A 16,112-nucleotide genomic window follows, 5' to 3' on the forward strand; every position below is an offset into this window, starting at 1 on the left:
ACCAGCTTCCCTCCTCACCCCTCTCCTGGAAGCTGGGTTTGAGGGAAGGCAGGGGGACGAGCCCAGAGGGGAGTGAGGGGCTGCAGGAGAGGGGGCATCACGGGGCGGGCCAGGGTTGCGTCGGCCCTCTGGGTCGACTGGACCTGAGCTGCCGGGAATCTGGAGTGGACACTCACAGGCTGGGGTTCAGCGTGTGGCTCTCTAGCCAGGAGGCTCTGGTGGGGCCGGCTCAGAGCAGTGCCTTAGTTTACGTGCGCATTTTAATCGCTTTTAGCAGTATGTAAAGTATCAGCGCCCCTTCACAGGACTCCGCCTTAGGTCTCAGGGAATGCGGATCCGTGGAGGTGAAATCACCGCAGGAGCCTGGAGGCCACCTCTGCGGTTCCCTCCTTCTCTGCTGCTGCCTCTCCTGGCGCAGCAGTGTGGAGAGGTGGTGATGGTGATGACGGTGGATCATGCCGTGTAGCCCCAGCTGGTTAAAACTTCCGTCAAATAAACTAAGGGGGCCTCCTTGGTGGTGCAGGCGGTTGAGTGCAGCGCTGTGAAGCTGTCCGCATCCTCTGCAGTGCCGGTTTGATCCCTGCCGGCTGCGGAGCAACCCACATGGCACGGCAGACCTCTCCTGTCTCTCCCGCCGCTCCCCTCAGCAGTGTACTTCGTCAGTCTGCCTGTTCTGTTTCCCGCTCTGTCTCTGGTGAATCCTCTCATCCCCCGCACCTCTGGCCTGTACCCTGGTTCTTGTATAAATAAAATAAATCTTAAAAAAACAAAACAAAAACAAAAAACAAATAAACTAAGGGGCCAGGGCCCACACCGCTTTTCCCGAAGACAGAGGAAAAGGTATTTTAAATTGTGCTAAGCCACACCATATGAAGCTCTATTCATTATGTTGGATGTGACAGAAATGTGGCTTTATGTCGCTAAAATATTTCCACTCCTATTGGGAAGCTGCCAGCTCTTATGAATTTAATAACTTAAGGGCGACTGCAAAACAAGGAAACAGAAATGCACCTTGGAAAGAATTTGCCACCCGCTCGCTCTTCTCTTAAGACAGATAATTTAATAGCAGCTCAGCTTTGGCTGTTGAACTCCCTTTAAAGTTAATCAATCCAAGTAATAGATGGCTCTGAAGCCGAGAGGTGATTTATACTAATCAAGGAGAGGAAGGAAGGGGTTTTTTTTTAAGTATAGCTTTTAAATAGAGTAATTTAATCGCCGAGTATCGTAGCATTTTGTCTTCTCGCGGGTTTCGATAAACGCTCGGGCCTGTGCATCCTCAGCGTGTCTGACACTGATCCGGCCTGTGATCGAGCAGCTCAGTGGCTGCGGGCGGGCGGGCGGGCGGCCTTGGGCTGGATGGGGGGCCGGTGATGGGTGAGGGCGCTGTGAGCCTGCCCTGCCCGCTGGCCCCAAGGTAGGCACGGTGACCTGGATGGAGCCCTGGGGTCCTCGGTGGGCGCCACGTGCTGCTTCCTGAGCCTCCGGGACGGCGGGCGGTGCTGGGACGGGGCAGGGTCACGACATATCAGGACCCACGCCTCTTCTCGAGGGTCACGCGCTTTCCCGAGGCTTAGACCAGACCTGGGTGTCTCACTGGCCGCAGTGCCTCCTAAACGATGTATTGTGAAATAATCTCAGAGTCACAGGAAGTCACAAGAGAGCAGAGGTCTCGTCTGCCTTTACCTGGTTCTCTTCCGCGGTGACCTTGTTTTTGGTAAAATCTGCATGACCCAGAGTTTACCACTTGAATCATTTTTCGGTGCTTGGTGTAGTGGCTCCGAGCACACCCAGGGTCTGTGACCACGGCCCCGCCTCCAGGGCCTCCTCAGCGCCCTCCCGGCAGCTGGTGGCTCTGAGGCCACGCAGTTCCCAGAGGCAGGGCTCCGTTCTGACCGCTTTGATCGCGGGTATGGATGTGTGTGACCAGCCCCCCACTCAGACACAGACCTGAGTGTGGACACGAGGAGTGTGGACTCTCCAACTCCCGCCCGGCCCTTGTGGAAGGTCAGTCAGCGCTTCCCCGAGGCACCCTGGGCTCACACAGGACTTCCTTGTTTTTTTTTTTTAAAGATTTTATTTATTTATTTAAAGATTTTATTTATTTATTTATATAGGTGTTGGGTACAGTCAGAAGCACGGGAGGGTGAGAGAATTCATCAGAGACAGAGCAGGGAGCAGAGCAGGCAGAAGGACCGAAGTACACTGCTGAGGGGAGCAGCGGGCGGCAGGAGAGGTCTGCGCGCCATGTGGGACCCTTGCTGGTGGCTGGGGATCGAACCGGTGCTGCAGAGGCTGCGGGCAGCTTCGCAGCCCAGCGCTCAACCACTGCGCCACTGGGGAGGCCCAAGATTTTATTTATTTATGCAAGAACTGGGGTATAGGTCAGCGGCGCGGGCTGGTGAGAAGATTCACCAGATACAGAGAGGGGAGCAGAACAGGCAGACTGATGAAACACACTGCTGAGGGGAGAGGCGGGCGAGTCAGGAGAGGCCTGCCTCGCCATGTGGGTTTCTTCCTGGCTGGCCAGGAATTGAACCCCCGCTGCAGAGGCTGCGGACAGCTTCACAGAGCTGCGCTTAACCTGCTGCACCACCGGGGGGGCCTCAGGACTTCCCATTTTTGCTCATGTCGGATACTGGTTGGCAGCGCCCCACTCCTGCCCCTGGTGCCAGGAGCTGTTGTCACTCGGGTCGAGCTTCCAGACGGGCACCCCTTGCTACTTTCAAGTTTCCCTTTAGCCGCCAAGCGTTGGACTGTGGTGTGTCCTGCGAGGGTTTCTTTGAGTTTCTCCTTGAGCACGTGGGTTTCTGTCCTCTGCCATGTTTGGGGACTTTTCAGCTGTCACTGCTCTGGGTCATGTTCCAGTCCCAAGTCTGTCCCCTCCCCTGGGTCTCCCGGTGCTGGCGCTTTTGCCGCCATCCTGGGTGCCTGGCGCCTGCTCGCTTTCTCCGGGTCTCTCTGCTGTTCAGGTCAGTGCTTTTACCCTGTCTTCAAGGTCGTTGATCCTGCATCCCGTCCATTCTGCAGGAGCTCACCCATTCAATTGTTAATTTTCATTTCTGTTTCACGATTTCCTTTTTTGTGTCTTATATTTCTTTGCTGAGACATTCAGGATTTTCATTTGTTACAAGCATGTTCGTACTTGCTCGTTAAGGCGTTTTTGTGATGGCTGCTTTAAAATCTGTCAGATAATCTTAACATCCTATCACCTGGAGTTGGTGTCGGCTACGTGTCCTTTCTCATTTAAGCTGAGATTTTCCTGATTCATGGAAAATCACAAGGAATGACTGACTTGTCCTCGACTCCTGGGCATTTTAGGCGAGGCAGGGGGTCTGGCGTCTACTGTTCTGGTGGCTCCAACAACACAGTGGTGGAGGGTGAGGTCCCAGGCCTGAGCAAGCCCACCTATACCAGCCCAGCAGGGAGTGAGGCCGCCTGGCTAGTTGTCTGGTGGGGCAGGGCCCAGGCTTCCCAGAATGGATTTAGGGCTGGCCTGGGCTGGGGTGGGGTGGGATGAGGTAGGAGAGGAACGGGATGGGATGGAAATGGGGCTGGGCTGGGCTGGCACACTGTTCTCTGGGACTTGACTGTCATGGGCTGGGTGTTGTCTGGAAGTTTCTGTGTTTGGAGGCCGTCCTTTTACTGGCCTGTTCGCCCCAGAGAGCTGACATCTAGGTGAAAAGAAAACCCGACAGGGGCCTCCCGGGTGTTGCAGGGATTAAAGACAGCGCTATCAAGCTATCGCCAGCCGCTGTAGCATGAGTTCGATCCCCGGCCAGGGAGCTACCCACATGGCCCAGCAGACCTCTCCTGTCTTGCCTGTTGCTCCCCTCAGCCGTGTATTTCACTCAGTCTGCCTGTTCTGTTCCCCACTCTGTCTCTGGTGAAACCTCTCTCCTCCCGCACTTCTGACTTACACCCCAGTTCTTGTATGCATAAGTAAATAAATTAAAAAAAAAAAAAGGAAACCCCGGCATCCCGAGCTTACTGCTTGCTCCTGGAGGTTGTCAGCTGGCGGCGTCTCGCCGGCCCTCACAGCCATATTCGTCCCCTCCCAGGGCTGCAGTGGCAGGAAGGCACAGGCAGTTTCTCTGTGTGTCTGGGCAGACCGGGCAAGGAGAGCCCTGGAGCCCTCAGTGGCTTTTTCAGACTTTGAATGATCTTCCTGCACCATTTGTAGTGAGGCAACCAGGCGTAGGGCAGGTGGGGGGCCCGGGGGCCAGGGTGCTGGCAGGCCTCCCAGCCCTGGGCAAGTCTTTACTCTCGAGGGCTCTTCCTCTGGTCGCCGCTCTCCACTGCTCTCTGCAGCATGGTCCTCTTGTCCTCTGTGGCGCTCCGTCCTCTGTGACACCGTCCTTATATGCCCCTTCTCCAGGCTCAGCTGTGCCCACTCATGCACGCCCCACACGCTCTGGTGTCCACCATCAGGCCCGCGGGCCCTGCGCCCACACTCCCAAGCGCCTCCTGCATTCAGGCCGCAGGTGATGGCCACAGAGGCCAGCGGCACAAAAGCCTGAGCATCATTTACCCTACAAGGGCTTTCAGCTGTGCTCAGCAGGCAGCATAGGGGAAGGTCCATTTACTCCATCTTTCTGGATCCTTAGTATTTTTTAAGACTTAATTTTCTTTAGAGCAGTTTTAGGTTTAGGATAAAATGGGCAGCACTGCGGTTCCCCGTGTCCCCCGCCCCCCAGGGCAGAGCTGCCCGCAATCACCGCTGCTCCCGGCGTGGGGGCGTTGTAAGGATAGACCTGCCAGCCTAGGCCTCGGTCCACACCAGGGCGCCCTCGTGGCCTCTGCCCCAGTGGGGTCTCACCCAGCGGGGTGTCATGCAGAGGACTCTCCTGCCCGCAGGCCCCTGGGCTTGGCCTGGCACGCGCCCTCCCCACCCACATCCACTGGTCTCATCACCATCTCTGCAGCTGGACCTTTTCCAGGTCAGAGCTGGAAGCGAGCGGGCAGTGGCGGCTGGTCCAGATGGGCCTCTTCCCCTCAGCAGTGTCCACCCAGCCTCTTTGTGGCTCCAGAGCACCCCCTCTTCAGCTCTGAATAGTGCCCCGTGTCCGGACCCCCGAGCTTTAGTCACCCGCTCACGACTGTCGGGCACTAGGCAGGCGTCAGGTTCTGGCAGATCGGAGTGAAGCGCTGTGCACGCTCCGTGTTTGTGTGGACAGAAGCGCTCAGTCCCTTCGGGCAGATGCCAGGAGCATGGCGGTGGCTCGTGTGGTGAGAGTCTGCTGGCCAGGCAGCCCTCAGGAGCTGTACTGCTCTGTGTCCCTGCCAGCCACAGAGAGTTACCGCAACATTTTAAAAATATATATGTGCATGGGGGTGCCTAAGGCAACGACCGCCATGCTGGTGTAGGGCCAGGAGCCCCAGAATGTCCACCCCCTCCAGCCTCCCCTGGGGATGGATTTGCAGTGGACAGTGGCAGAGAGGGAGGGCTGCCCTTGACCGTGTGCTGGGTCACGTGAGCTGCCTGGAGCTCAGGGCTGAGCGGACCCTCTGCCCATTTACTTGAGGCCTGAGACTCGGGGAGGCGTCCCTCGGGAGCAGGCGGGCTCAGCTGACCACGTGTGTTGCCTGTGGCCAGAGGGGGGGTGGGAGAGCCCCCACCAGACAGCCTGTGACTGGCAGCTCCCAGGGACTCCCCGGAGTTGAAGGCGCCCCACCAACCTCCTGGACCTCTGGCCCCATCGCAGCTCATGACCTTCTGCGGGGAGTGGGGTCAGCACCCACATTCCGACCTGGGTCCCTGGGCAGGGTGGTGCCGAGCAGGCAGAAGTCAGAGGTGGCAGATGGGACCCTGCTGTTCTTGACTGGGAGTGTTTGCAAATCAGAATGGAGAGCTGGGACTTGCTTATGCAGTTATTTTAAGATTTTCCTTTTCACCAGCACAGACTGGCCAGAGTAAACTCGCAGGCGGCAGCTGCTTCACAGAGAGGAGTGCTCAAGCCCCGAACTTCTGTGATTTTCCTTGTGCTGAACACATCATTTTGCCTCTGAATTCTTTTTGTTAAGGATAAGTGCACAGTAATTGGACCTAAAAATGCATCCAAATTATAGCATCTTCATCAGAATTAGCTGACAACATAATTAGGATTTTATTTCGGGGTATAAGATACATTTTTTTCATATTAGCCCACTATAAAAATGAAAATAGTTTCTCTGTTGTTGTTTTGGCGGCTCCACAGTTCTGAGTATCTGGGGATGCAGATACTGTCTACACCCGCTCCGCTCTGCTGTCTACACTCGCTCTCTGCACAGCTCTGTGCGCCGGGGCCTGGGGCACTCACAGAGTGGGTTTGAGAGGCACACCACGCCCTCTGCTGGGCTTCTGAAACAGGCTTGTCTTCAGCGGGAGCTCACCCCGAGGACAGCAGAGTGGTGCCCACCCAGGGGCACAGCTCATGGGCCTGTTGGCTGGTGTGAGCCGTGGCTCTGACCCACGCTGACCCTGGCAGGGCCCGTGGCGCCTCAGAGACCCTGGGCCCGGGGCCGCCAAGATGGATTTCCCAGGTCCTGAACCTGGCTCCTGGCTTCCCCGCCCTTCTGCTCCCATGGCGTGCGGTCCTGAGCCTGGGTCCTGGGGCCGGGAGGGCACCTGAGCAAGGTTGTGGTGGCCGTGAGCCCAAGCACGGTGCTTTCTGGCCCGGTGCCCTGCCCAGGACAGCAGTCCAGCTCCTGACCACCTTTCAGGGTCTACTCAGGCGCCTCCCTGGTGCCTTCCAAGGGTGTGGCAGGGTGCCTGCCTTCCCCCACGCACAGTGCTTGTTGTTGCAGGATGCACTTCCCGTCCCACACTTGGTGAACACCTACTGTGCGCTGGGCTGGGGAACAGTCCTGTCTACACCTGGGCTTGTCCTGACCTGGGCTTGTCACTCAGAACTGTGTCCTGACTGACTGACTGACTGTTACCTTGCTTTCAGGAGATCAGGTAAGCTTCCCAGATTTAAAAAGCCACATAGCGTTACTTAGGAAGCACGTCAGCCACGGAAGGAAGGTGGAGCCATCGAATCTCGTGTGTTTCCTCGGCCTGGCTCGCCATGCTCCATCCGTCCCGCCGTAAATCCATGTGTCGGTTAGCAACAGGCTACACGTGCTGCTTAGAAGGGCTGCCCAGTCTTCAGAGCTGAGCCGCCCTCCTGGGGTCCCCCACGCCACCCGGGACATTGGGGGACGTGATCTTCAGAGGCGGCGTCTGACTTTTGTGTGGGTGTGTGTTATCCGCCCCCTGGAGCTCGCTGGTGGCTCCAGGCCTTCGCTCTGAGTAGCTTTGTGCACGGTTTTCCTTGTTCACGTAGTGGACGATGGTGGTGCCTTGGTGGGTTCTGGGCCTCTTGCTGGTGACAACCTGTGCCGGCTGCGCGTGCCTCAGCCTTGTGGGGAGCAGAGGTCTGGGCTGCAGGGCTGGTGCCCACAGCCAGGTGCTCCAGACTGTCCAGCGGCCTCCGGGGGAAAATCAGAGAGGGAGGCTGTCAGCAGCCCCCGTCCCCCTGTGCACAGCTTCTCTGCAGACTTGCAGTCCAGCTCAGGAGGGGCAGCGGTTTGGGCCCTGGACTCGCCCCCGTTGCCCCCTGTACTCCTCTGTCCCTGACCCTGCATTCAGTTCAGGCCACTTGCTGACCTCAGGATGTGACACCATCCTCGGTCGTGGTGCCGTGACCCTTCTCCCTTGGGAGGTGGCCCATGTGTCTGCATCCCGGAGCTCCGCGTGCAGCCGGCCAGCCTGACGGCGACACAGCGGGCACTTGCTGGCTGACGCCTCGGCCTCAGCACTTTGTGGACTTGTCTGGCTTCATGGTTGTTGTCTCTTGCATCATAAAATTCTTCCTTAAAATCCAGCTTTTAATTGTTATTGCATCCTAACTTTAATGTTCCTATATGTGCCTGTAATTGCCTTATCAGACTCAAAAATGAGGTTTTTTATTCCCATTATGTCTTCCTTCCTGGTATAACGGGATGAACATAATGGACTATTAGTAAATATTTGTGAACGGTGATAGTGCGTTAAGTAGGAATTAAGTGACTAAAAGGCCACAGATCCCTTCCTGGTTCCTAGCTCCTGTGCCAGCCCGGGCAGGGTGACTTGGCTCCCGAGAAATGGCTTTTTCTTCCACTTTCCCTGTGCCTGGGCTGAGCCAGCAGGAGCACCCGCCACCGTCAGTGCCCGTTCATGTGACGGTTGGATGTGAGTTTCCGGGTGCCAAGCTCTGTTTGGCTTTGCCACGTCCAGGCCAGATCCCGGGCTGGCCAGTACAGGAGGGCAGCCAGGCTAAGTGGTCAGTGGAAGTGTGCATCGTCTCTTGTAAGGATGAAATAACATGTTTTGCCTTTTTTATTTGCAGGGAACACGGCCATCTTCATGTGTAAATGTTGCAACCTTTTCTCACCAAGTCAGTCGGAACTCCTGTCCCACGTTTCTGAGAAGCACACAGAAGAAGGGGTTAATGTGGATGAGATCATCATTCCCCTTAGACCACTGAGCACCCCTGAACCCACCAACCCAAGCAAGACCGGAGATGGTAAGGGCCTGGGGTGCTGGGCGAGGGCACCGTGCCCGGGCGGGCCTATGGATGCCTCTAATGTGGATTTGCTCTCAAATACCTTGATTCTGGGTTTCTGTCTGGGAGACGTAGGAAGCAGACAATCCACACTTCCAACCCAGAAGCCAGAGTAATTACCCCGTTGTAGAAATGCTCAAATAAGGTGGTGTCTGAACACCATCCCCGGAGGTGCCTCTCCAGTGCCTGTTGGTGGGTGGGTGAGTGGCTGGATAGATGGGTGGATGGAATGAGGCAGCAGCCTCCCACAGTGTCATGTGCATGCGTTTGCTCGGGTTTGGCCCAGCTCTGGCACCTCCTAGCTGCATCACCTGGAGCAAATGATGTGACTTCTTGAAGCCTCACTTGCCTTATCTGAAGAATGAAGACATAGCTGCCCATCCTGGGGGGCCAGTGAGGATGACCTGAGAGTGTAATTGCCACCGTGCAGACGGCGCTGGCCCGGGAGACAGCCAAGGGGCGCTGTTACAACATCCATGACTGCTGAGTGAGGATAGATGATCTCAGCGGCCGCGTTTCTGGGCTGGTCGTGCACCCTGGACCGGGGTCCAGGCTGCGCAGCTTTGCACACAGCATCCCTCAGTGAGTGTGCGAGGTGAGGTGCGTCCTGTCTGCAGTGTCCAGACACCCCCAAAAGGGAGCAGGTGGGAGGATTGGAGAGCTGCGTGGGCACTGTAATTAGGTCCCCACAGAAAGAAAAAATGCACCAGGCAGGAGGAGCCGCTGCAAACAAGAGTCAGAACAGACCCCCGAAAACTGTCTCTGTGCGATGAGGGGCAGCAGCCCGCTCCCAGGCAGAAGTGCAGCCCGTGGCAGGCAGTGCCCGCCGCGGGCTCATTAGCCACACTAATAATCTGCTCGCTCCTTGCGCGAATATTCAGACTGACATTCCTAAACAGGCCGGCCTATTGATCATCTGTCTGGAGCTGATAACAAGCAGAGACTCCAGACAAAAAAGGTTTGGTTAATGAGCCCCTCTGGCCATTCCCAGGTGCTTAGAGAAATAGACCTGATGGAGGATTGAGCTGTTGTGGACTTAGACGTGCTGCTAGTTGCTGTCAGTGGCATCAGAGGAAAACTAAGAACACCCAGCCCGAATCTGGTCACGGGAAATGAGGAGGAGCAGGGAGGAGCTGTGTCACTGTCCCTGCCAGCAAACCCGGCGGATGTGTCCATGACCTTCATGGGGCCCGCTCAGGCCTGCGGGACAGAAGTGTGCCTTCTCCACAGCAGGAGGGAGGGGGCGTCACACACAGCAGAGAGCTCACAGCTTGGACTCTTGGCTTTGGGGGTGGGAGGGGGAGGGAGGCCTATGTTGGGCAGGAAGAATCTGCCAATAACCCAATTAAAAAACAGCCTAAAGACCGGACAGCCTTCCGAAGAAGACATTTAAATGGCCACCAGGTGCGTGAAGGTGCTCCCATCACTACTCAAGGGGTGCAGGTCAAGGCCAGCGAGCTGTCACCTCACTCCAGATGACAAGAGACATGTCGGTGGATAGGGGGCTTCTGTGCGGTGGGTGGGCATGGAAGCTGCTGCAGTCGCTGTGGAAAATGGTGTGGCGTTTCTCCAAGAAATGAAAAATAGAGCTACCGTATGGCCCAGCGTATATTTGGGCATATATTTGAAGAAAATGAAACCCCTATCTCAAAGAGCTAGTCGTGCCTCTTCTTTGGTGCATTATTCTCAATAGACAAGATATGAAGCAGCTGGAACATGGACAGAGAAATGGAATAGTATACAGGCGTGGAAAAGAAGGCAACCCTGCCAATCGAAACATGACTGAGTCTTAATCATGAATGAGACACAATAGGGCAAATACTGTATGATCTCACTTGGGCAGAATCTAAAATCTCCAGTTCATAGAATTGGGGACTAGAAGGTGGCTTCCTGTGGGCAGGAAGATGGGGGTTCTTGGTCAGAGTGTACAGACTTTCAGAAGAACAAATTCTGGGGAGCACATGGCACAGTGTGATGATCACACACTTGAAATTTGCCGAAACGAGTGTTCTTACCATAGATGAGGTTACGATGTGAGGTGATGGATTGTTCCCCAGCTGACTGTGGTGAGCACTGCACAATGTGTATGTCTATTAAACCATCTTGACGTACATCTTAGGAAGTCACACTGAACAACGTAAATATATACAATTCTTGTTTGTCAGTCATGCCTCAGTAACTTGAGTGATGAAGGCTTCAGTGAGTGAGTCAGGCTTATCCAGCCTCACCTCCTTGGAGGAGCCTCCTGAAGGTCACCTTCCTCAAGGTCACCCTCTTGCTGAGGGGGTAAGATGCCTCAACTTCCAGAAGAGTACAGCTCAACAGACAGATGGAAACGAAGCTTTCGTCCAGAACATTGAGTGTTTGTACCCCTGTTCCTGGGGTCCAACGTGCAGCAACTCGGAGACTGACTGATCTCTTCTGTCAAGGTCATGTGGCAGAGAGAAATCCTTTAGATTGACATGTAAAGAACTTGGAGAAGGGTTGTCACACAGCTTTTCATTCCATCTTGTTTAAGCTTTCTTCCTACTAGAATGAAAAAGGAGAGGTACAATAATTTGACTTTTTCATTTCACTTATGAATGATAAATGAATAAATGATCCAGCTGGTGGAATTTCACATGGGATTCCGTGCATCGATGTCTTCTGCTGGTTACATGTTCTGGCTCCCTCCTTTCCCTCCTTACCCATATCGGTGAGAGATGCCACTGTCCCCTCTGCGCCATCCCGAACGCCTCTCTCTTCCCAGGACCCGCCTGCCTCTCGGCCTGCCCCTGACCAGCCCCCATGGCCACTCCTCTGTTACCACTTTCCATGGCAACGGGACGGTGTGGCTGTGTGGAAGCGTCTGGCCTGTCTGTGCCTGGCTCACTCCTGCATGTTCCTGAGAGTCACCCCTTGGCCTAGTGGGCTAGAGGCCTTTCTCTGGGCTCCTGCAACCCCACAAACATGTCCCAGTTCTGTCCTTCCTGGGGAACAGCTGAGGAAGTGCCAATGCTTCAGCCCCGGGTCCTGGCGCCACTCGACAAAGGGTGTCTCCCCTCTGTGTTGTGTGGCTGTTCTTGTAACCTTTGGCCTTGCAGCCTCCCCATCTTCCTAGGCTGTGTACCATCTCACCCATCACCCCTCGCTCAGGAAGCTTCAGTGGTTCCCCTTCAACCCAACCAAGCTCCCACACTTACTCAACCCGGGGATGGTTCTCCCTAGCACCGGCCTCTTCCTGTCTGAGCAGGGCCTTTGGCCTGTCATCCTTGCTCTGGGCCGAGGCCCCTTGATACCAAACAGTTACTCTGGACCAGACCTTACTCCTGCTGTTGCAGGTGAACCCACACATGAAGCTCCCCTTTACTCCTCAGGCACCCTTGGGTGCGTCTCCTGGGCCAGGTGCTTAGTGGGTAAACCATCAAAGCAATTACACTGTTCCTTGCTTTTTGTTTGTTTGTTTCAGTGACAAAAGTTATGCCATGCTATAAAGAAAAATTATGACTGTATAAAATGAGAAAGCACATCTGGCTAACTTTCCTCTAAGTTCCTAGAAATAATACTGCTAGCAGTTGAGAAAGTGTGCTTCTGGAAGTTTCTTTGTACATATGGAAATCTATATAAATGCTTTGTTGTTGCTTTGTTATTTCATAACAAAAATGAGATCATGATGTATTTCTGCAGCCTTTTTTTTTTTAATGTCAGCAATATATCTCGGACAGACTTCCCCTTGAGGGCTGACGTCGCCAGGGTCTTCTTACTGTCTGAAGAGGATTCCTGCTGTGGACACTTAATGATTTCCTTAACCTTTCTTTTCTTGGTGACATGTCTTCCCCAGGGTTGTGCTAATAGAAAAATGTCACAGTGAATAGTGTTGGAAAGTGCATACATTTCCTGTTTTTTGGGAAGAATTGCTTGTGATCCGATTATGCTCATTTAAAAGTTTTCAGGATTCTAGCAGAAGGTTCCTGAAGGGGCTTTACTTTTCATTTTCCCACTGGGCTCAAGGACCTGTTTCTTCACATCCATGTCAACTAAGGGATTTGTTTCATTTAAACAGACTTTGCCAGTCTGAGAGGCCAGAACCTGGTGTATCATTCACATGGACGTGCAGGATGGCTCCAGTAAGGCGGACCCTGCTCGCCATTCATCGCAGTTGTCCATTTTTTGTTTACTTTTATTGATTTGTAGGAGCTCTTTGTATAGAGAATATTAACCCTTGTCTTCAAAGTCTGCCTGTTCTCATGTCAAGCCTCATGATGCTGTACTGTGTTCACTTAGATTCATGCAGAAAGTGTTCACTTAGATTCACCTGTATATTCACCACCCTGTGGCCTGTCAACGTTTGAATCTCCATCCATTTCATCTTGGGTCATTTTCCTTCATTTATGGAATAATTTTAATGTTGCTTTGAGTATGGGGCTGTTGGTCATGAGCTCTCCTGCCTATTGTGTGGCTGGCATTGTTTTTGTTTTATGTTTAGTCTTGAAATATATTTTTGCTGGGAAGAGAGTCCTAGGTGGACTTTTTTTTTCTTTCAGAGCATTGAAAATACTTGACTGTCTCCTGGCTGCCTTTGTTGATGAGACATCGCCTGTCTTTCTGTTATTCCTTTAAGTGCTTTTATTCCCTGGTCTCTTGGCTTTTTTGGTGCTCTGAAGTTTCACTGTGATTCCTCTAGGTAGGATTTAAAAGACAAAAAAATCCTGCTTAATATTGGTCGGGCTTCATAAAACTGTAGATTTATGACTTTTATAAGTTTTAGAAAAGTACGAGCTCTCATGCCTGTACATATTGCTTCTGCCTCATTATTTTTCACTGCTCTTTCTCATTCGTACATTAAATCCTTGTCACCTGTATCCTGACTTCTGTATTTTCCCTGTTTCTTTCATTTTGTGCTGCATTTTGAGTATTTCTTCTGACCCACCTTTCAGTTCATTAATTCTGTTGTTCATTTTTTTTATTTCTTGAGATAAAGCGCACCTAAAATAAAATTCACCTTAATGTGTACATTTTAGTTTATTCACATTGTTCTGCAACCACCACAACTACCTAATTCCAGGACATCTTCATCTTCCCTCCCCAGAAAATCCCTGTACCTATTAACAGGTCACTCCCCTATTCCCCTTCCCGGCCCTTGGCCGCCGCTGGCCACTGTCTGTCTGTGTGGGCTTGTCTTGTCCGTAAATACCAGATAATGAAATCGTATTGCCCATGGCCTTTGTAGCTGCCTTCTCTCACTTAGCACGGTGTTTCCAAGCTTCTGCATGTTACAGCAGGTGTCAGAGCTTCATTCCTTTTTTATGTCTGAATAATATTTCTCTACATGGACTTGGCGTGATTTGTCCATCCACTGATGAGCGTTTGAGTGGTTTCCACTTTTTGGCTATCACGAATACTGCTTCTGTGAACATGTGTGTCGATACAAGTTTTCATTCCTGGGTATACAGCAGGGCCCTTGATTGCTGGTTTTGCTTTCTGTGGTTTTGTTATAGGACAGGGAGAGGGGCAGCCCAAGCCCCGCAAACCTGCCTATTCTAAATGGGTTCTGCCATCCGCCGCATCAACACAAAACATAGGAGACTTTAATGGGAAGGAACTTTAATAAAACTAGGAAACAATACAGGTAAGGCAAAGAGTCTAGTTTCTAAATGAAGCACCCAAAGTTACCCGTCCCCTTGTGGGTAAAAGTCCATCCATATGGGATCGGCCCAGAGCAAGGCCCCAAAGCCTGCCACAAGTCTAAAGCATCTTCCAGTGGGACCCACAGAAAAGGGTCACAAACAATTGGACAAGCCCGGAAGGAAAAGAGCAAAATCAACATCAAGATAAAAGCTGCCATGGTCACCTCCCCACGGGTCTCACCCACATCTGTGTCACCCAGTCCACGACCAAAAGACAAGCGCAGTTTCTTTACGTGTCTCTAGGCTCCATGCGCCTCCTCCAGGTCTCCTTCTGGCTCCATCCTGCTTCCTTCCTCAGTCTCTTCTTGCAGCTTCTTCTCTTCCTGCTCAGCTCCACCCTCCCTTGGGTGGGGCAGGGAACCTCCCCCTTTCCTGGGGACCACCCTGTTGCAGTTTCAGTTAACCACAGCCAAACAGGATTTGAGACTATTATGTATCAAAAGATATTTTTAGAATGAGCTCACATTTATATAGCTTTTATTCTAGAATATTATTCTAATGCTCTACTCTATATAGAGAATATGATTGTATGTTCTCTATTATTATTATTATTAGTTATTTCTGTTCATCTCTTACTGCATCTGATTTATAAATTAAACTCCATCAGAGCTCTGTACTTATAGGAAAAAAACATATATAGGGTTTGGTACTATCTGTGGTTTTAGGCATAACTGGGGGTCAGATACGAAGGGTCCCTGTATTCTGTTTCATCTCTTTCTACGCTAATCTTCATTATTTCTTTCTGCTGGTTTTGTGTTTAGTTTATTTCTGTTTCTCTAGTTTCTTAAGTAGGCTATAGATTTGAGGTCTGTCTTTGTTATTTAATATCGGCCTTTACAGTTATACATTGCTCTGCTTTTGTTGTGTTCTACAAGTTGTGGTATGCTGTGTTTTTTGTTTTGGTCACCTCTATATTTTCTGATTTCCCTCATGACTTCCTCTTTGGCCCCCTGGTTATTAGGGAGGCCACTTCATTTCCATTTGTTTTTGCATTTCCCAAATTTCTTTGTTTTTATTTCTACTTTTGATCCATATACTTTGTATGGTTTTTAGTCTTTATAAGTTGACTGAGAATTGGCTGGTGGCCTCACCGGTGCTCTTTCCTGGACATCAGTCCATGTGCACGTGGGCAGAGGGTGTACCAGCTGTTGCTGGGTGTGTGTTCTGTGCACGTGTCAGCTCTCGTGGGTGTACAGTGCTGCTGAGTCTTCTGCTTCATTGCTGATGCAGATTACATTATTTTCCTTTATTAACTAATTTACTTTTGAGTTACATGTTTCTTGGCTATATTCTCTCTCATAACTGGCAGATTAGTTGCCTGTATAGTTTAATTTTAAATAGTATTTCTTAAGACTTTAATTAAACTCAGACTTTTAATATGAGAAAATTTCTTTAAAAGTCATTAATTAAAGAACCCCAGTCCTGCCTTTGTCTGTGTGAGCCCATAAAGCTGGGACTTGTAGAGGCATCCTTTCTAATGAGCTCCATCCAGTTTTAACCTTCACAATTCATTTTAAGTTGAGAGATACTTGAAATGGTTTAATTAAATCTTTAACTGAGTAGTAATTGATTTATTATTTTGGCCTCCCTTTACCACATGAAGGTTCCTAAATCCTCTGGTTTATTTTATAGTCTTTTAATCTTTCTGGCTCATGTAGGAAGTGGTCTGCAGAGAAGCCTGAAGCCTGCCATTTTTCTCCTCTCTTCCTAACAATGTCTGGCTGTGGTCCCAAAAATGTTGCCCCATGGACCAGGCTCCTTCTCCCTCCTGTGTGTGCAAGTGTGTGTGCATAAGGGAGTGTGTGTATATGTGATTGTATCTGTTAGTGTGCGTGATTGTGCTTATGGGTGAGTTTGCATGTGTGTGAGTGTGTATGTGTGT

At 51.8% G+C, this 16,112-nt stretch overlaps 1 protein-coding gene across 2 annotated transcripts in view; it reads left to right on the forward strand.

The window, feature by feature from the left end:
- Positions 1-16,112, forward strand: part of ZFAT (zinc finger and AT-hook domain containing) — a 95,697-nt gene that overhangs the window by 16,063 nt on the left and 63,522 nt on the right. For both annotated transcript variants that reach the window (XR_008550516.1, XM_037501491.2), the window contains exon 2: positions 8,349-8,525. Coding sequence is in view for 1 of the 2 variants with exons in the window: in XM_037501491.2 (XP_037357388.1) it covers positions 8,349-8,525 (177 nt within the window). In the remaining variant the exon portion in view is untranslated. The remainder of the gene's footprint in view (positions 1-8,348; positions 8,526-16,112) is intronic.

The sequence above is a fragment of the Talpa occidentalis genome, unplaced genomic scaffold, assembly GCF_014898055.3.
Source record: "Talpa occidentalis isolate TD23 unplaced genomic scaffold, MPIMG_talOcc4v2.1, whole genome shotgun sequence".
Taxonomy (NCBI): domain Eukaryota; kingdom Metazoa; phylum Chordata; class Mammalia; order Eulipotyphla; family Talpidae; genus Talpa; species Talpa occidentalis.